The sequence below is a fragment of the Asterias amurensis genome, chromosome 13 (assembly GCF_032118995.1).
Source record: "Asterias amurensis chromosome 13, ASM3211899v1".
NCBI lineage: Eukaryota > Metazoa > Echinodermata > Asteroidea > Forcipulatida > Asteriidae > Asterias > Asterias amurensis.
The window spans coordinates 2891546-2912847 of NC_092660.1; the positions used below are offsets into that span (position 1 = coordinate 2891546).

Genomic DNA, 21302 nt, shown 5'->3' on the forward strand with positions numbered 1-21302 from the left:
AATGACGTCAAAGCTATTCGAACGTACCGGGGGCAGTCCAGCGTCGGGGAAGCTAAACGAACGCACACACTGTATAAATTTATTCCGACAGCGCCCTCTTTTGAGTCCTCCTCCCCAGCCCATGTTAATTTCACACACGGGGACAGAATCTCTGGGGAAGGAGTTTCCCTAGGACAGAGGCAGTGCGATTAAAATTTGTTTTTATATTTGACTCAGAATCTGGACTATATAATAGTCGCCATCGCAAAAGCATCCTATGGAAACATTACACACTTTTGTTTGAAGTAGAAAATGACATGTTTTGTTGTTGGATGTGAGAGGAACTACCATTAGGGAAAACCCTTGCAGTCAGACAGGGACTGAACCAGTGCGGAGATTGAACCGTGGTCCACAGAGATGGATGGCAGGGAAGAAACCAGAGATCCAGCCTGAATTCACAGTAAGGAACATCAAACCAAGCTTTCACGAGCGCAAACAAGCTCTCTTTCAGGAAACTTATCACCCAGGATATATAAGTGAAATCTGGTCCAAGTGATGAGCATTAACAACAAAATGATTCGAAAACGAACGTTGCATCCAACCACGTTTAGCGATGTAACAGCGTGTACCAACCGCAACTCCGGCCGCAGCACCCGCAAATGGACACAACCTCCAGAAATCTAATAAACGATTCATTTAGACTAAATTTTTATAAACCACAAGGGAAACTGCCTGGGTAAATTATGAAATGTGAAATTTTATGAGGGGTCGTGCCCCTCCCCCCTCCATAACTATATATATAAACTGCTGGTATGCGGCAGTGGAATATATGAGGGAACGTGCCCCTCCCCTACATAGCTAAATTGCTGGTATGCGGCAGTGAGCAAAGCCATTACAATTGGATAAGCTCTCTCGTAATCTCGCTAACTCCACTAGTTTACGTGTATCTTCATATGAGCGGCAGACCATGCATCCGTACACCTTAGAAGGAAAACATTTTATTTCTCCTTGCGGATAAAGACAGGGGCCCAGTCTAGGAATGTATTTGCAAACGGCTCGTTTGGTAAAAGACTGGTTCCCTGTCTTTGTGTGACGTCCGGTGTTCAGGCTAGGTTGGTATCTCCATGCTGATAGAAAACTTACCAAACTGAACCTTAACAAGTTAAAATGATGGTTATTATTTTTAGACTCAATAAAACAATAGAGACAACCTTCTTGGACGGAGAAGGGAATTGAAGTAGAAAGTTAACAGCGCTAATCAACCTGGCTAAACAATGTAGCTATTCAACTGTCTGGCTGGTCTCGTCCGTCTGTCTGTCCTTGTCTAGTCCTAGTATTGTCTGTCCCAGGGTTAATTTTAAAAAGCACTATGCTTCAAACTTTCCCTGCATATTGTTAATATCTTAACGGAGTATCTTTAACCAAGTTATAATTATGTTTCAATTGATGCTGTAGCATGAATAATGCTTGAATTGCATTTGATGCTTTGTTTTGTTGTTGCCAATTACTGGAATAAATGTCTAGACAATTCAAAATAACATGACAACCGCTTTATGGGCTTTGAAGCTTTTCAAGGTAAGGTATCGACTATAAGTTTGCGGTAACACAGTGTGTGTATTTACTTGATATGTAGATTGTGTTCTTATTTCTTTCGGAATTCGGAGTGAGACTGTTCAACTTTCAATAAGACACCATTACAAACTACGACTACAACCAAATCGTGAAATGTGTGGACGAAAGGACGAAACTCTGCCAGCATCCTTTGTGGGCATTCAAAAGTATGGCAACTGTCAGTGGAAAAGGAATTTAGATTATAAATCTTAACAAGGACACAAGTAAGCTTAAAGTAACAATGGAACAACAAAAGTTATGTGAAAAAAAGCACACAAAAAACACTCGGTCTTAAAAAAGGCGCTGGACACTTTTTGATTGTCATATACCAGTACTCTCACTAGGCATGGATCTCAACATAATAATGTATATAATAACAAATCTGTGAAAATTTGGTCTCATTTGGTCATAGAAGTTTCAAGAGATTAATGGAAGAAAAAAAAAACATTGCATCACAAAATGTGTGTGCTCTAGAGGCCTAAAAAGGGGGTTTCAGTCCTGAAGTTCTTTTAATAATTATTTGAAAGAGAAACTAAATAGGCCTACTCTCTCCAAAAAAACAATGTTACTTTTTATAGGGAGCCATTTCTCGCAATGTTTTATACTAAAAACAGCTCTCAATTGCTCGTTACCAAGTCAGTTTTGAAGACAATAATTATTCGCTGCAAAAACAAGGCTGTGACGTCAATATTCGTATCGCATTCGCAGAATGAACCGGGCTTAATCGTGCACCAACGAAACCTCGCTGTTGTTAAGTTCTACACGTTCTCGTCATTGGCTCAATGCTTGCGGCCTTGTCGTGGTTTCCCTTTGGTTTCTGATTTCTTTCCCATTGTTGTTGTTGTTGTTGTTGTTTTTGTTGTTTTTTGTTTGTTTTTTTACATGTTTTGCTTTACTCCGTAATACATGTAACTGTTGTTACTCTTTTATTAGAGTTTGGCAATAAATGTATTCTTGAATTTGAATTTAATTGTATTGTTTTGTTTTGTTTTGTTTTGTTTTGTTTACTTTGTTCCTGCTGCGCATTTGGCACATTATAAATGCCTATTACATGTACACACCAGTTGGATTTTGTTGGGGCCTTCTATATACGCTTCCGTAAATATACTCTTCTATAAACCAATAATGGTTAACAATAATGAAGGTCTACTCTTATGTTTACCTAATGGTCGTCACGCTTCAGTGACATGCAAGCTCAAGCTTTTGGGTGCATAAAGTTTCTCAAAATAGAAACTGGTGGTTATAGACTTATTCATACGTGAGAAGTGGATCGAATCAGTGCGGACCGAATTGAAGCTACCGGGAGTTTTTCGTCAAAAGTAAGTTTATAGTCGACCCAAAGGAGAGTGCTTTTAAGTGCTTTTTGATTATGCCCCTTTTATCTTGTTTCATTTTGGAGATAGCTTTTAAAGACACTGGATACTATTGGTAATTGTGAAAGACCAGTCGTCTAACATACATAAAAAGAACAAACCTGTGAAAATTTGAGCATAATTGGTCGTCGAAGTTGCGAGATAAAAGCGAAAGAAAAAACGCCATTGTCACACGAAGTTATGTGCTGCCAGATGCGTGATTTCGAGACCTAAAATTCAATGTGAGTAATTATTTTGAGTAATTACCAATAGTATCCACTGCCTTTAATAGTTTGTACCATCCTCTGTTAACTGCGCAATATTTTAAAGCTGTGAGCACTTCATTCAAAACAACGGGGTTTTGGCTTGTTGGGAAATTTGTGGACGTAACGAAATTCCACTTGCGTCTATCGACGTGAGCAAAGTTGATTCCCCGACTATGACAAACTTTCTCCGGGGAATTTAACTGGTTTTTTCTTTGTACGACTACAGATTTTATGTACACTTCATTGCCCTTCTCAAACACTAATCTAAAGGCATGGACACGTTTTGTAAATACAGTGGAGAGCTGTTTTAGTATGAAATATTGTGTGTAACGATTCCCGACTTCCCGTGGGGGGAAAAAACACAGTTTTGAGAAAGAAGTCATTTCTCACTTAACTGTTTGAATCTTAGAAGGCCTCCACGCTTGAAGCGTTTCTCAGGCATCAAATTTCATTGATACATATTTTTGGAATTGTGTAATTATGAACAGTTCCCATTCAACACTTACAGTACATAAACATATGCCCCATCTTTGATGGTTTGAAATTGAGATTTTATTTGGAAATCGTTTTTGAGGAGTATCTTCCCAAAACTGCTAGTTCGTAAAAACGAAATTCACAAAATTGTAATTTGGAAAGCAGATATATAAACAAATCACGACAACTTCAAAACAATAACCATTCAAATAAAGAATCCCTTCATTTCCTCATTGCATCAAGTTTAATTGAAACATAATCTGGTTTTGCTTTGGTTTATTTCCAACATTCATGTCAAATCCCAAGTGTTTGTTCCGGATACAATGCTTTACGTGCGTCAAGTAGAATATTATTGCGTTATAACAACAATTTCTGTATTTATTTCTCTGCTAAAATAAGTTCACGACCTTCGGTCATGATCAAATAGTGGTTTCTGGGATACTGCCAAAATAAATCAAACCATGAAAATCTTTGTTTAAGAAGTGTCGTGAACGAATGACGTCGTCACCACAACAAGTTTGACTTTGTATAACTCCTGATTCATAGGTCAATTACAGAGTAATGCCTTATGATAACATACAGCTGAAAACTTCACACTATTATGTCTGTTTATGATTTGAATTACCAATTTTGCTCTTATGGTGATACGGCAAAATTCCTACATTGGTTTCAAGAATTGATGTGACAAGTGTGGGATTATACAAATATTGAGTGGCTCAGAGTAGAATGGGAGGAATAAGGTGAAGCCGAGTGAAATGAAACAGTCAACATTTTACCGAGCGGTAATATTCCTTCCATTCCACGAATTAAAGCCATTTGTTTTATATAACTGACATAATGCACAAATTTAATAGCAATTGGATCACAACCTTTTGCACAAGTGCTCATTTGGTTTAGTAGCGGCGCGGCGGCGCTGTACTGCTCAAAAACATTGGGAACAAGGATGATCCTAACTGTTGAATGTGAAATGCTATTCCCAATGGGCGAATAAGTCTTTTTGATCGCCGGTGCGGATGGGAGTAATAGTGAATGTTACGTGACATTTCCACCAATCAAATGACAAGGATCTGTATGTCATTTTTATAACAGGTAATAGCTCAGTGGTTTCTCTTTCCCTGCCTTTCACCTATGTGGATGTAGACCCCGGTTCGAATCCCACCTCATTACGTGTGTTTTCCCTAATTGTTGTTTGCACTATACCACATCTTAAAGGCACTGGACACCTTAGGTAATTGTTAAAGACCAGTCTTCTCACTTGGTGTAACAAATAATTCCTGTGTATGGTCCATTGTTCCTATGTTTAAAAGACCCCACAAGTGCGCCCCGTAAGCCCATTGACACACACAGAATCACACCCGAAAGCCTACGCTTTTTATACAAAGTTTAGGTTTAAAAGACAGAAAAAAACTAATGTTTAAATACTTTTTGTATCTGAAGATAATTTAAATTGAAGTATTTAAGATAATTTCAAGTTGGAGGCCATTGCCTTCGTTTCCCCTTGTCTTGACCTTAGAGTCCTTTCAAAAGTTTCCCCATTGACGTTATGATGTTTAAACATTGCAAAATCAAAATGCCTGGCCTTTTCATAGATGAAATTCCAGGCCTGATATATATCTACATGTATAACTTTTTCGCGTCATTGCATGCACCGCTGATATGAAAGTGGTTTAGAGAGTCGTTGGTATGGTGGCCCTGAAGGGACATCGCATATCGCAAACGTGTGCGCATACGTATGCAATGTCGTGAAACAATTCGCAAATATGTGCGCACACGAATGCAATGTCGTGAAACAATTCGCGAATATGTGCGCACACGTATGCAATGTCGTGAAACAATTCGCAAATATGTGCGCACACGTATGAAATGTCGTGAAACAATTCGCGAATATGTGCGCACACGTATGCAATGTCGTGAAACAATTCGCGAATATGTGCGCACACGTCTGCGAATATTATTTGCGATGTCGTGAATTTTATTGCATACCATGTTGCATACCTTTGAATAAAATGTCTAATGATCTGGGGGGTTTCTTTCCAACAGTGAGATAAGCGGTAGTCATTGCAGCAGTAGTCTTTGTTGTGAGGCAAGCGAGGCGTGTGGTCGTCCTTGACCTGGTGCCAAGTTCCTGTGTATACACATGCTTTACAGAGGGAGCCTGCTGTAGCGCCACAGTACTCCCTAGATCGGTAACAAATTATCCACAACTATGACATCATCCTAATGGTATGCAACATGGTATGCAATAAAATTCACGACATTGCAAAACAAATCGCACTCGTGTGCGCACATATTCACGATTTGGTTCACGAAATCGCATACGTGTGCGCACATATTCACGATTTGGTCCACGAGATTGCATACGTGTGCGCACATATTCGCGATTTGTTTCACGACATTGCATACGTGTGCGCACATATTCGCGAATTGTTTCAAGACATTGCATACGTGTGTGCACATATTCGCGAATTGTTTCACGATATTGTATACGTTGGCCCGTTGGATTTAAAAAGACCATTTGTCCCATTCGTGTTGACAACTAAATTATCATTTCTAAAGTGGTTGTGGTTTCGGTCCACTGAGTTCTTGACGTAGGAAAACAGACAAAGCTATTTTGTTGAACCCTTATACACCTTAATCTCTTTGCTCATTCTTTGAAAAATAAATTACGTATAAGTATTAGACATGGATATTAATCTTCCAAAGTAAATTGAATACTTTAAAAGAGTTAACCAGACCGAAACGAATTGCCTCCCTAAGTACGTTTGGGCATGTTTAGTTGTAACTTCAGTTGCACGCTATGTCGAGTATAAAAATGGAATTTGGTGCATACACTTCGTTGTTGTTGTTTACTTATTCGTTCCATTTCTCTACTCAGGTAATGCCCAAACAGGGAACTGGTCTCCACTGGAGTCCTTCACTCAATACTCTAAATAAGAATATTGTCTACAATAATATACGAGACATTAGTTTATAAGTTTAATAACACACCTCTTGCGTGTTCTCTATCCTGAAACACGGTCACATGGGGTGCAACTATAATATGAGGAGGGGCCCCAATCTCATAGAGGGCGTTGCTTATGCAGCACAAAACGCAGCTCAGCACAATACAATTATGCTTTAATACCGGAATGAGCCTACCAGCCAAACTATATGTTACTTGTACAATTGCGACTGGTTCTGCTCATTTCTACTTAGCAAAAAAAGTCAAGGCATTCTGAAGGCCCCTATTTCAAGGGAAGTTTCCCACCACGACCTTATTTATACCATGTAGAATGTGTTCATATATCTGTGTGAACGTGGCATGTCATGGCCTAGTGCTTTATACGAGCACGGGACTCGAGCTCTGGTGTTTGATAAACGGATTCGAGTCCCGGTCGTGAAACGTGTGTCCTTAAGCAAGACACTTAACCATGATTGCTTCGTTTAGTTGGGGAGGTAGTGCTTTCTTCTCTACCAGCCAGACTTCTTATGGATGATACCCATGGCAAGCCTACGTCCATGTGGACTGTAAAGAGGGTATACCCCGTTTCCTACCAAGGAGTATGTGGCAACAGCCCATGGAAAAATAAAGGCAGCCCGCACCTTGAAGTGGCCTTCAGGCCTGGTGTGTCTGGCAACTTGCATTTAAAAAACAACAGCAATTTTTGCAATACTACCAAGTGTTGTGCACACTCCTTAACCCGAGTTTATTTTCCTCAAACTACGCCCATAGGCTTCTTCGTACATGGGTTATCAAACATTTCTTTACGAGTTATCACAACTCGCTTTTGGGTGGGTTATTTGCTGGCCAACTCACACCTTCTCGAGTGCAAACATCTTATAGGTTTTAATACGAGTAAATGTTACATACAAAGGTTTTTATTGGCTCAATGGCAAGTAAAGGAACAAACAAAATCCCCTGTGCCGTGGGACGGTTTGGGACTGTACACTGCCTATGTATTTATCTTAAAGGAACACGTTGCCTTGGATCGGACGACTTGGTCTATAAAAAAGCGTTTGTAACAGTTTGTTACAAAATGCATATGGTTGGAAATATATTGTAAAAGTATAATACAATGATCCACACAAGTTTGCCTCGAAATTGCGTGGTTTTCCTTTTACTGTGCGAAGTAACACGGTCGGCCATTTATGGGAGTCACAAATTTGACTCCCATAAAATGGCCGACCGTGTTAGTCGACGAGGTAAAAGGAAGACCGTGCAATTTCGAGGCATCTTTGTGTGGATCATTGTATTCTACTTTTACAATATCTTTCTAACCATATCGACTTTATAACAAACGGTTACAAACGCTTTTCAAAGACCAACTCGACCGATCCAAGGCAACGTGTTCCTTTAAAGATTCCATAATAATTCGATCACAAGATTTGACCTAAAATATTTAGTCAACAAAATGTGCATTTGGCACAGTTTCATGCGGCTGCTTACTGTGAAATTTGGTTTGCAAGACGTCAGGAAGCCTGCTAGAAAGAACACTGAGTCCGCTTATATAGGTTTCAGGTCTAGGTGGGTTTGTATATATCTGTACAATGTTTGATTGAAAACAAATTTCAGCCATTCAAAAGCCCTTTTCAAAACGACTGGATTTGGCTTTGGATTCGGCCCAGGCTAGCTTGGCCCGCGTTTGTTTTGATAGTGGCACGTGCTTTGCGTTAAAGCATCCAGGGTTTCAGAGGACGGAGCATGAAGCCAAATCCAAAGCTTAAGTCGTGGTTTCGAAAAAGGCTAAAAAAAACACTACACAAATCTGGTAACCCCCCCCCCCCCCCCCCGGCATTTTCCATAAACTTTGGCTGCAACCAAATCAGCTGTTGCGTTGTTGTTTTTGTTTAGGTTTTCAAAGACAGTTTTCTTGAATTATGACTCCATATCAGAGGCCTGTACTATTTTAAACTTCATAATCAGTAAGCTTTCAGATAAACTAACGATGTTTTGTATCCTTACTAATTCTAGATGTATAATGTTTAATAATTGGATTGGTTTGATCTTCATGAACAGTTTGTGAAAATTCACAGAAGCCATCATGAGTGACATCGAAGAGATGAAAGAGCCTATTACAGACGGTAAGAGCTCGAATGGCTCATGGGGTGCCTGCTGCTGCGGCTTCTTACGGCGCAACCTCTTGGTGTTTCTCCTGCTGATGTCACTGATCCTTGGTGTTGGTGTCGGCTTCATCATCAAGTTCTGCACCGACATTGAGTTAAGTGCCAAGGAGATTGGCTACATCTCATTCCCCGGGACCCTCTTCTTGAACATGCTGAAGATGATCATCGTTCCGCTGATTGTGTCCAGCTTGGTGGCTGGAATGTCTTCACTGGACAAACGAGTCTCAGGAGTCCTTGGCCTCAAGGTGAGAAAGGGCATCAATATAATCAACAATAACAGCAGCAACAACTACAACATCTCTAGATACAATCCTCTGCTGGCTTCACGAAATTGAATTACTTACTGCCTAATGAAAGTAAAAAAATCGTAAATCACAATTTAATGTTAAAACTGGTGAAATTGAATTATTCATTATTTTGACTGAAGAATGCTGATTTTAGCGGAACATTAATTTTAAAACGAAATTGAATGAGCCGTGTGTTGAATTGAATGTATTTTTGTTTGTAAACAAATCCGTACAAGTCAACTACGCGAATTCATGTTCATTCATGTTCATACTAAGTAAAAACCAAAAGTAACGCTCTTGGCTGCAGCCAGAGTACATAATTCTACTGTAGGATTTTGATTGACTTTGTCCCCACGGATAGGTAAAGATATTGATGATGAACTTTACCACCCACAGGCTTTGGTGTACTACTTCCTAACCACCCTGATGGCTGTCATACTAGGTATCATCATGGTCATGGCGATCAGTCCAGGTAGCCACGGTCAGACAGACATGATCGATAGATCTGGGAAAAGTGAGCACGTCAACACGGTCGATTCCTTTCTGGACCTCCTGAGGTAAGATACACGGTAGAACCCCATTCCCCTCACACACTTCCTACTTCTTGGTTTCTGCTAATTATCGTTGAAACCACTTTAAGTGGGCGTGGTCACGAACAGATTATCATGGATTCACAATTTCGTCGATAGTTGACGAGTCCAAAACATGATAGTTGACGAGTCCAAAACTGGATAGTTGACGAGTCCAAAACAAGATAGTTGATAAGTCCAAAACATGACAGTTGACAAGTCCGATAGTTGACAAGTCCAACACTTGATAGTTGACGAGTTCAACACTTGATAGTTGACGAGTCCAAAACTGGATAGTTGATGAGTCAAAAACTTGATTGCTGACAAGTCCAAAACCTAATAGTTGACGAGTCCAATTCTTGACAGTTGACAAGCCCAAAACTTGATAGCTTACAAGTTCAACACTTGATAGTTGACGAGTCCAAAACAAGATAGTTGACGAGTCCAAAACTTGATTGTTTACGAGTTAAAAACTTGATAGTGGACGAGTCCAAAACTTGATACTTGACGAGTCCAAAACCTGAAAGTTGACTAGTCCAAAACCTGATAGATGACAAGTCCAAAACTTTAAATAGTTGAAGAGTCAAAAACTCGATAGTTGTAAACAATTCAAAAACCTAGTTGACAGTCTAAAACTTTATTTTTGTCAAGTCCCAACCTGAACAGTTTTAACGTTGCAAAATCCCTACCGAAGACAGTCCCCATACAGTGATTTTCTCCCGGCTTCCCGTAAACATTTAAACCAAAGTATGATGAAGTTGGCGTTGTTTAATACGTCCTTTTCTCACAAGGTCTCGTACGAAGATTTATACTATCGAAACCAGTTGTACTTTATAAACAAATCAAGTTTTAATTTCAATTATTTTTAAGAGTGGTTATACCAAACGTAGTATACCTTCCTTTTTAGAAAGTGCGAACATGCAAAACATCACGATTTATGCCTCAAATCGTAAATAGGTATGTTCGATGTCCATGTACAGCTACCGTAGATAAATAATCTTGTAAAAACGTATACACAGGGTACAGTATCACAGTGAAATAAGTGTCCTATATTCGGGTGCTTTATAGGCTCCTTCTTAAGAAAGGAAATCGATGATTTTGCGAGTGTGTGATGACAGCACACACTGCCGACCTCAAATACTGACTATTGATATGTTAATAGACTACCTTAAGAATTTAAACTTTTGTTCAAATTGGAAGAATGGTGGCTTTTATACCAGTTCATGGACAACTACACAAACATTCGCACTCTGAAGGCCGTTGTCAACCAACAGGTCACGGCGTGTGTAACCAAATACCAGAGTATACGGCCAACCGCGACGTAAAAACTGGTTTATGGGTTGCAGGACTGTGCCTTATCTACAAAATTACAGTGTTCTATATGCGGTGTACGATGGATACCACCAAAGAAAAATACATGTAAAGCTTTACAAAACCATGAAATCACAGTATAACCCACACGAAGTAAAAACTTGTTTCCGTGTTGTAGGACTATTTCGGCTCTACATATTATGATTTCCTATTCACGGGGACCGAGAACAAAACAGAAAAGGTGACCAAAGGTCTCCAACGTATTCTAAAGAATAGGGTGCTCCACAAGGAATGTTATGTACAAAGTCTATATGGAAGGTTCTTAACAATCAGAGACAATGAAAAGAACAATATATCTCTCAAGGGATGCAGCAAGTAGAATGTGTGTTCTATATTGAGTGCAGTGGATACCATCAAGTACATACAAAGCATTGCAAACCAATGAAATAATCGTGTTAAAATATACCCTTGTTTACACGAAGGGATGTGCATGTCAAAAATCGCTATGCTTTTTAGCGGAATCTTGTTTTTATAACCGCCAATTATAATCAAAACGTGAAACTGTACAATCCTGAACCATCCCAATAAGACAATCAAAAAGTCATTTATGTTAATCATGAAAAGTGCGGGCATTCAAAGATTACACTGTTATGTTAGAAGAGCATTAAAACATATGGTACATGAATTATGCTATCCTCAGGAAAACGTGGCTATGAGGTAACCGATTTCTTGTTTTCCATTAGACCTATCCATTGTTTTTACAAACCTAGAATAACATTTGTAAGCTTGGTATTGTATTAAGCTCGTTTCAGAGCGAGCCTATAACTCTCGCGTGTCAACACCGTGTGAACGAACCAAGCGTATACCCAACAAATATTTCTCTGGTCGAGAATTAGCGACACCGTCATTCCGGCTATTGACAAATTAAAAATAACATACATCACACTCTAGCGCCCTCTGTGCAAACATTATGGATACACAAACTGCCTACTTATTATAGGGTGCGATGGGTCCGGGAGGTGGAGGGAACACACTGCAAAGAAACACAATTCCAATAATGTGCTTCATCGTTCAGTTGGCCGAGCAGACACTGGATTCCCCCCCCCCCCCCACAACCATCCCTCATCCCCAAATCGACCCCCCCCCCTCCACAATCAGTAAACAACATGTAAATTAAAGTCAAAGGGCGACTTTTTCAAAAATGCAACCCTTTTCGTTCATCAAGTTATAGTTTAAATTTTACCCTTCACAACACTTTGTGACATAGCTCATGAGCCAAAGTATGGGATATAAGGCTAATTGCGACAACATTATTTGCTTGGGTTTTTTTTTTAAGAAAAAAACATAAGGGTTTGATACCAACGTGTCAATAGAGCTGCTTGCTGACAACATCACAGGCCCAAAGAGCGCCCTCATTGCGTGTGGTCAATGAAGACTTATGATTGGCTGAGAGTTGCTCGCAGCGACTATAGCCCACGTTTCCATTGTTTTACCTTAATATCGATTGCGTGCAGTGCAGAGGGTCTATCTCGGGGGTGGACGGAACAAATAATTTATGCATGAAAACATTTGAATGTATGTTTTTGGTTTGGCTTTTTCTGTTTCACAGGAACATGTTCCCGCCAAACATCGTCGAGGCATGCTTTCGAACAGTGAGTAATTCCGATAAAATTAATTTAAAAATTCAATCGAAACTTAATTCAATCAAAAGTGTTTCTCTTTTGATTTGATATTCGTTTTCTTTCACACAGTTACATTTTAACAATATTCTCTAAATCGACCACATAAACTTGAACATGAAGTGAAAGAACTGTTTGCCTAGGGATAACACAAAAAGTCAAAGACTTATTTCCACTGTGTTCCTCTGAATAATACAATCTGGGGAACAGTCAATATACATGTACTATGGTCCAAAAGTTAATATGGGATAATGTGACCCTGTAAAACTACATGGGTTTTGCCACTGCCATTGCATACATCTTTACATCACATGCTGACATAACGTACCCTCATCGTAACACTGGTAAGCTCATATGCCATGATATCCTAAGCTGGAACCGAAAACTTTAACCACGGGGAAAAACATGTCAGCTTGTTGTGCTGACAACGTAACGGAGGAACGTTGCAGTCAAAACAAGTGCCTCACTAGAAAGAAGAAGGATCGCGTTTATTACGTGTATTTTCCCTTTTTCGTTTCAGTACAAAACTGCGCAAATAGAAGTCATGCCGATGGACGATAAGATGATGATGTCAACCACTATGTCTCCCTCTATGACCACTTCCATGGCCGACATGGAGGGCATCACAACAATGGACAACATGACGAAGAAGATCATATTATTTCAGTCCATGGGTGGATACCAGGATCGGAGCAATGTGTTAGGCCTGGTGGTGTTTTCCTGTATACTGGGTATCGTGCTTGGCCGCATGGGGCCGGAAGGAGACCCACTCAAGGCCTTTGCCAACTCACTCATGGAGACTATTATGAGACTAGTCAGCATTATTATCTGGTACGTCCAATTTAACTCAATGTAAGACTTTTAAGACGCTAGGTGGCAGCAGGCTTACCAGGTACAAACCATTGTCATCGGTTTGTGCGCAAGCTCACAACTACAAGCTCAATGGAAATATCCTTGGTAAAGTTTGCTGCCACCTAGCATTTCAAAGTTTCCCATTGTAGCTCTGCGCTATATACGAATAAATCAACGATTCTCGATTTAGCTTTTTGACACTCGGTGAAAAAACATCCAGTTTTGAACTGTGAACTGTTCATTGTATACTGGGGTTGCTTTAAATCTTTAAGAACATGAAACTTATAAAGGACAACAGTAATTATTCAATGTAAACAAAAACACTTTGAACAGCTGTGAAATGTTCATTGTGTATTGGGGTCGCTTTAAATCTAATATAAACAAAACACTTTGAACTGTGAACCATTGCTGTCCATGTATATCCAGTACTACTCGAGTACCACTTTGTGCTCGTACTTGATCGTACTTGTTACATGACAAGTCTGCCGCCACCTAGTGTTCTAAAGTCTTCAGTCGATTCCCATAATCTGTCATTTATTTATGTGTTTATTTCGTTGTCTAATAGGATCTCTCCAATCGGTATTTTCTTCCTGATACTCGGCAAGATCTTGGCCATGGATGACTGGGTGAAAGTCTTCAGTCAGATCGGGCTGTACTCGATTACCGTTATCTCGGGTCTGCTCATTCACGGCCTGCTCGTACTGCCCCTTATCTTCCTGATCTTCACCCGGAAAAACCCAGTCACTTACATCAAAGGGGTGTCCCCAGCTCTGATGACGGCCTTCGCGACTGCCTCAAGGTAGCACAGACACACCCATTTGGGTGTGGGTTTAGTTCAAATCCTACCAAGCTAACTGCTGATTTCACAATGACTAGAATAAGTAGTGTCGTCTATTATTATTTGGTTTGCGGTAACACCATGTGTGTACACACGTTGTTCATACCGCAGAACAGTATCTATTGAGGCATTGATTTGTGCAGTTCATAATCATTATTGTAGAACATAGACAAACTCACTTGGGTGTAATTTCGAATCGTATTAAGCTAACCGATGAAAACCGGCTCCCTCTGAAGTAACGTAGTTTTTAAGCAAGAGGTAATTTCTCACTCAAATATTAAAAGACTTCAGGCCTAAAGCCTTTTATGCTTCTGAAAGCACACAAAGTAAACAACACTGTTGTTTTTCTCTCATTATTCTCTTGTAACTTCGATGATCAATATTGAGTCTAACTTGTGTTACTTTATTTTATACAACAAAATTTGGGATAACTAGTCTCAGTCAATTACCAAACGTGTCCAGTGCCTTTCACTGATTTCATCAAGTGTTTTTATCAAACTACTAATGATCAATTTGCCGTGTGTCTCCCACCCCTCAGCTCTGCTACCCTACCACTGACCATGAGTTGCCTTGAGAACAATAACAAGATCGACAAGAGAGTGACGCGTTTCATGCTGCCCATCGGCGCTACAGTCAACATGGACGGGACGGCTCTGTATGAGGCAGTGGCGGCCATCTTCATTGCACAGGTCAACGGCTTCGAACTGGACATTGCGACCATTATAACGGTCAGGTGAGTGTATTGTAGAGGCATGGGAAAGAGGTGTCACAGGGAAACATGTCTGCCGGAGACTTTGTCCCCCATCTAGCATGGATTGAGGGAGGGTGATTCAAAAGAGGGCGCTAACCAGAAAAGGGAGAATCTCCAGGGGGACAGAATCTCCTGCCACTATGGCCCTCTGAGTAAAAAGGACGAGCATTCACAAACAAAATACTACAACAACATCCATTAGATCACATCCAAATGACCACTTTTATAAGGGGAGCTCACCACTAATTTTTGTCTACTTGCCACACCACACCTGCAACTAATCGTGAGAGGAGTCTTTTGGCAGATACAGATACAGATGATGAGGTCTAAAATATAAAATAATTCCTCTGTACAAGACCGATTTCAATTCACCACACGACACGTTACTTACGTGAAGGCAAAAGGTCAATATGGGCTTTAAGCTATACATACAGTTTGCAATACCACATTCAACTATCCCTAAAATTACAATATTTCGCTGCTGGCAAAAAAAATGCTTTAAACACATCACAAAAAATACTAACATTTCACATTACACAAAGACATTATCCTTCTCAAGTAAACAGTATTTGAAAAAATAAAACCTTGCCCCGCCCCCGATTAAAAAACATTTTGGAGAACGGTTGTTTTTCCGAGCTCACAAAGGGCTATGTCATTGGGAAGAATACCAACCATATCAAGATTTTGTACAAAAAAAATAATAATTAAAAAATAAAACAACTGCGAAATTAAAGAATCCGTGATGAAGTAACTTTCGAACTATTAAAAATTTTATATAAACCGCAAAATTTACACTATGAATATTATGTAGTGGTGTTGGTTTTAGCTCTGCCGTTCCTGATTTTAGTGTTTTTGTTCATTGATAAAGAGTTACAACCCTTTTGTTTTTTGCCGACAGCGTGACAGCTACCTTAGCGAGCGTGGGAGCTGCTGGGATACCCCAGGCCGGTCTGGTCACGTTGGTCATTGTACTCAACGCGGTTGGTCTACCCGCTGATGACGTCACTCTCATTATTGTCATCGACTGGTTCCTGTAAGTACCGTTATCATTTTACGTTGAATATTCGAACCGAAGCGTAAAATAATTAATTACAGAGATAATATCGTACGTCATATGCGATTCTGTCAAGACAGCAGTCAAAAGAGGGCGCTATCACAATATATGGAGGACAGAATCTCTTGCCACACTGGCAGACACCCGATTTATTTTTCAAGTTCAATTTAAAACTACTGCATAATAGGTATAGGGGCGAGCTTGCCAACGGGACAATTTGCAACTATTGTTCCCGGTCACATTGACCTAGTCTTGAAGTCAAGTCGTTGTTATGTTATAACCCCCCCCCCCCACTTTGCGTAGCCTAAAGCATAAAAATTCAGGCTCGTATACACACATAGTGATTCTAAATCATACGTGACCACCACCACCAGCAGAGGGAGGATGATCATAGTTTTACAGTCAACTGATTTCAAATCTAGTGAAACTTACAAAAAAAATACAATGTACATTCATGCTACGCTCATACACATGACAAACATTATGAATGACACATAATCCCCCACAGATACAACATTCAAATCTCCCTAAAATTACAACACCCAGCAGAGTGGATACGTGCAAATTACAAGTCTTATTATTATTATTATTTTTTTTTAGATAAGCATTCGAATAAAATATGCTACCAACTTGTATGAAAACATGGGAATAAGGCAAGGATTGGTCCAATTTGTATCGTCTCCGTTCGGTAGAAGTTGAGTGCCAAATCGCCTTGCTATATTGTTTTATGTGCATGGTATTTTGCGACCGTTCCTGAATTTGACCGACATTTCCGAGACTCGGTAAATGGCGGACGAACCCTCTAAGTACCGTCATGGATAACTTTCCGTACGGCGCCACCACTTTATCACTTATTTTTACAAAAATGGATATCTCACTTAGGTAAATTAGGTACTATATTTTTCCATATCGAATGAAAAAGTGGTGGAGCCATACGGAAACTTTTCCAAAGTGATAATAAAAACAACGAACATTATTGGTTACCTGTTGTGAAGAGTTGTTGCACCACAGCATGGAGGCTAGGAAGAAACAGCCAGTCCTAATACATGTAATACATACTCCTCAGTGTTCAAATGAACAGCCATTTCCTGACAAAACACTGTTGACCCGTCATGCCCGTGTTGCTATTCAAGTGAGCAACCGAGCTAACAATACAACAAAAGCTTCAACATTCATGGGATTACATTCTTGTCACATTCCATTACGAGTGTGGAGAGTTATGCGTGTTCCTCGATTGTCTCATCATGGAGGTAGAAACCTCCATCATCCATGGTATTCCGTGCGAGTATAGCAATGGTGAATCCTCCATGGTTCTTGACGTCTTGCCTCTCGTCTCAGGCCAGTTTGTGAACGTTTGGGCTCCAGCTGCTATGTCTGCCTGTTCGAAGACATGCACCGAAATAGTTCACAGTAGTACTGAAAAAGAGCAACTGATGTTCGACGCCATGTTATTATGAAAGTTGTCTCTGTGCAAAGAGAGATGTTGTACTCCGGTGTGTTTTCCCCGCATTTTTACGGCACATTTCGAGGCTTGTGAACTACGGCAGAGATCTGACAACAGCCTACGTCAATCAATGGAGGTAAAACTTCTACCTCCATGGTCAATCCACGTCCATAAATCACCTTTCGACAGCAGTAAACATTCATTTCACATGGAGACGCAATCAAATAAATTCCACATTCATAATAATATGCAACAACATTGTACATGTAATTACACAATGTACATGTACGAACACATGTGCTCACGAAAGCAGACGACCGAAAGTATAAAGCTTTTCCACCTGTTTTGACAAATGGACCAATCAAACACAGTAGAGAAAGCTTACGTCACTTCACGTTGATCCAATGAAATCATCGTATCTAATGGAACCACTGGTGTCTAGTTTTTCCTTGTGGATAAAGGCAGGGGACCAGCCAACCAATAAGGTAGTTGTTCACAAGAGGGCGCTATTGAATGTTTTAACGGTGCGAGATAATAAAAGAGAAAACAAAACGCGCTTGGGCTGGGCGCGTGGTGCATTTAGAGACAAGTATTCGCGCTTGGGCTTGGTTATCCAAATTGCAAGGGAATAATGAACACAATATTGTTGTACAAATGTGTGTGCTTTCAGATGTCTAGAAAAGGCTTCAGGCCTGATATCTTTTAATATTTGAGTGACAAATTACCTCTTCCTCAAAATCCTACTTAACTTCATAGAGCTGTTTCTCAAATAATGTTTTATACTATCAACAGCTCTCCATTGCTAGTTACCGTGTAAGTTTTTATGCTAACAGTTATTGAAGTAATAACCAATAGTGTGTACAGTGCCTATAATGGTGTTTTCGTTCTTTCTCATTTATAGAGACCGTATCCGCACCACCGTGAACGTCGCCGGTGATGCTTTCGGGGCTGGCATCGTCTACTACCGCTCTAAGGATCGTCTCTCAGCCCTGGAGGAACCCAAAGGTCATGACCTCTTCAAACAGGACCCGGATACTGACTACTACCCAGAACTGAAAGAGTTTAACACCAAACTGTAAAGCTCACAAAAATAGAGACGTCTGGGTGTTTCATACTAAGTAAAATAACAGGGAATTCAAAAGAAAATTGTATTCTTAAATAGTATTACAATCCAAACTTTTATGACAATATTTTTGTTTTGGGATTTAATTGAGTTTATTGGGACTAAATGTTTGTAAGGTGTATATACTACAATTTGCGCAAAATGGTTACACAAATACTAGCAAAACGTAATTCTGACTGTAAAAGCACAACAATATTTAATCAATGTTGTTAATCTAATGACGGTGAAGGACAAAAAGATAACAATGCCCGTAAAATTTGTACTCTTAAAATGTATTATATGACTTTATATATACCCAGTCATTTTCCACTTTGGTGTATTACTTTAATTTAAGACATAAAGAAAAAAGGTTTCATAATTTTTATGGGCGTATGGTAGACCCTTGAATGTTGCTGCTCAAGCTAGATTTTTTGGCGTTTTTCACTGCAAGGACGGTTTTGCTCAGGCGGGCACAACTGCATATGCAAATGTGTCCGGGCGGACACAAATTGATGATGCAGTCGCGTCCAGGCGGACACGATTGCATATGCAAAACCATCCGGTGGACATTATATCATATGCAATAATGTCCTCTGGATGTATTGCTTAGACAAAATAATTGCATGCGACATCGGCATCACATATTTTTGGGGAATTTTGACCAAAAGAACAAACTCTTAAAATTCTCAATAAATCTCCAACTTTTGCTTATATAACCAGTCTGCATGGATTAAATGTCGTCGGTAGTCTGGTCTGTATCATTTGAAAGTATAAAATTACCGAAAAATGTTTCACCCAAATTAAGTTTTGATCCTAGCTGGTGTCACATGCAATTGTGTCTGTCATGCAAATACTGTCCGCTCTGGACACTTTTGCATATGCAATCATGTCCGGGGCTATGCAAAACCGTCCAGGGGACATGTACAGACTGTACATGTATGTGCGCGCGTATATGCGAGCTTGCATGCACTGAACCTACGTAAATATGAAGGATGAATACTCACACATGATTGCAGTGAATACCCAACGACCGAACATTTCCCATAAAATGGCGAACGTGTTCTGTCGACCATGGGGCGGTTTTTTTTTACTGCAAGGACGGTTTTGCACGAGGGCGGACACAACTGCAGATGCAGCAGCGTCCAGGCGGACAGGATTACTAATGCACAACTGTCCGGTGGACATTATTACATGCAATAATGTCCTGTGGATAGTACATCGGCATCACAGATTTTTGGGGATTTTTGACCAAAAACCCAAACTCTTAAAATCCTCAATAAATCTCCAACCTTTGCTTATATAACCAGTCTACACTGATAAAATGTCTTTGGTAGTCTGTTCTGTATCATTTGAGAGTATCAAATTACCAAAAACTGTTTCACCCCAAACCTGAAATTTTGACTAATGCCAGCAATACAGATTTTGGGGGATTTTTGACCAAAACCCGCGGCCAATTTCAGCAAAAGTACATTCAATTTCATTAACATGCATTCGATTTTACGTATCAGCTGAATACACAGCACCAATTTTACGTCCTACAGACCATAACTTGTTTCTTTCGTTTTCTTTCACAGTCATGTGTATCATTAAAAAAAAGTTATTCGAAATGCATAATAATTCTCGCAAAAGGGTCCTAATTTGTTTTCTTTTTTTTTATGGGGTCGTGGCAAACATTTTTAGTAGGCCTACGTGCTTTTCAAAGAATTTTTAAATTCAACAAGCAGCAAGCGTTATTTTATTTTATTATTAGAATTTTTATTGAACTACTTTTTTTTTACTCTTTTTTTTTACGAGTGCAGCTTTTGATAACGTTATAAAAAGAATATATTTCTATTTTAAAATTGTTATGGGCTTTTGATAATCTGGTCTTTATAATGAAAGTCATTGCTGTTTATGTTGGTTGCAGTTCAAAGTTATTAAATAATTATTAGTCTTTTAATCGCAATATATGCATATTGGTTGTTATTGTTACATTTTTCCTGGTATTGAACCAAGTGTACTGAAACCCGTTTGTCTCCTGACGATGACTAGAGCAAGCTAGTCGAAACGTCGGGAGCAATTAACGACTCACTTCGCGGTAGTGAAGTTTAATAACGAGAAGTCCCCTCGATCCACTAAAGCGAAACTATTCCCGACCGATTTCCTACCCCCCCCCCCCCCCCCCGATAGAAGTTAAAAAGCACGACAGTTCTCCTTAGAACTGAGAAGTCTCACAAATTCGAAAAAGCTACTCTGCGGTAGTAGAACATACAGCAAGACAGTCTCTACAGAACACACTCGTCTAGCTGGCCGGTTAAACCAAATTGATACCTCACCGTGTAATGCCCCCCCCCCCCCCCCCGCCCAATGAAATGATGTGTGTAAACGGAAGCGCAGTGCGTCCGAATTGCAGCACTTCTAGTCGGTGCGTATCGGTACACGCAAGAACCTGGGCCCAATTTCATAGAGCTGCTAAGCACAAAAAATTGCTTAGCATGAAATTTCTTCCTTGATAAAAACAGGATTACCAACCAAATTTCCGTTTTTTGCATATTGCTTGGTACTTGTATTCAGCTGTCGTTTGATTATCCTGAAAATCACGTTGAAATTTGGTTGGTAATCCTGTTTTTATCAAGGAAGAAATTTTATGC

At 39.8% G+C, this 21302-nt stretch overlaps 1 protein-coding gene across 1 annotated transcript; it reads left to right on the forward strand.

The window, feature by feature from the left end:
- The first annotated feature begins 2793 nt into the window (after window positions 1-2793).
- Window positions 2794-20617, forward strand: LOC139946412 (excitatory amino acid transporter 3-like). Its single transcript, XM_071944055.1, has 9 exons — window positions 2794-2909; window positions 8679-9030; window positions 9469-9629; window positions 12562-12604; window positions 13152-13462; window positions 14049-14282; window positions 14860-15054; window positions 15971-16105; window positions 18472-20617. The coding sequence occupies exons 2-9, from the start codon at window positions 8704-8706 to the stop codon at window positions 18647-18649; spliced, it is 1584 nt and encodes a 527-aa protein (XP_071800156.1). The 5' UTR covers window positions 2794-2909; window positions 8679-8703; the 3' UTR covers window positions 18650-20617.
- Window positions 20618-21302: the final 685 nt, after the last annotated feature.

Bases quoted from the DNA above. Each gene is read 5' to 3' on its own strand.
- LOC139946412 (XM_071944055.1), top strand. From the start codon at position 8,704: ATGAGTGACATCGAAGAGATGAAAGAGCCTATTACAGACGGTAAGAGC. The intron at 9,031-9,468 runs GTGAGAAAGGGC...TACCACCCACAG, and splicing joins CAGGAGTCCTTGGCCTCAAG to GCTTTGGTGTACTACTTCCT. The intron at 16,106-18,471 runs GTAAGTACCGTT...TCTCATTTATAG, and splicing joins ATTGTCATCGACTGGTTCCT to AGACCGTATCCGCACCACCG.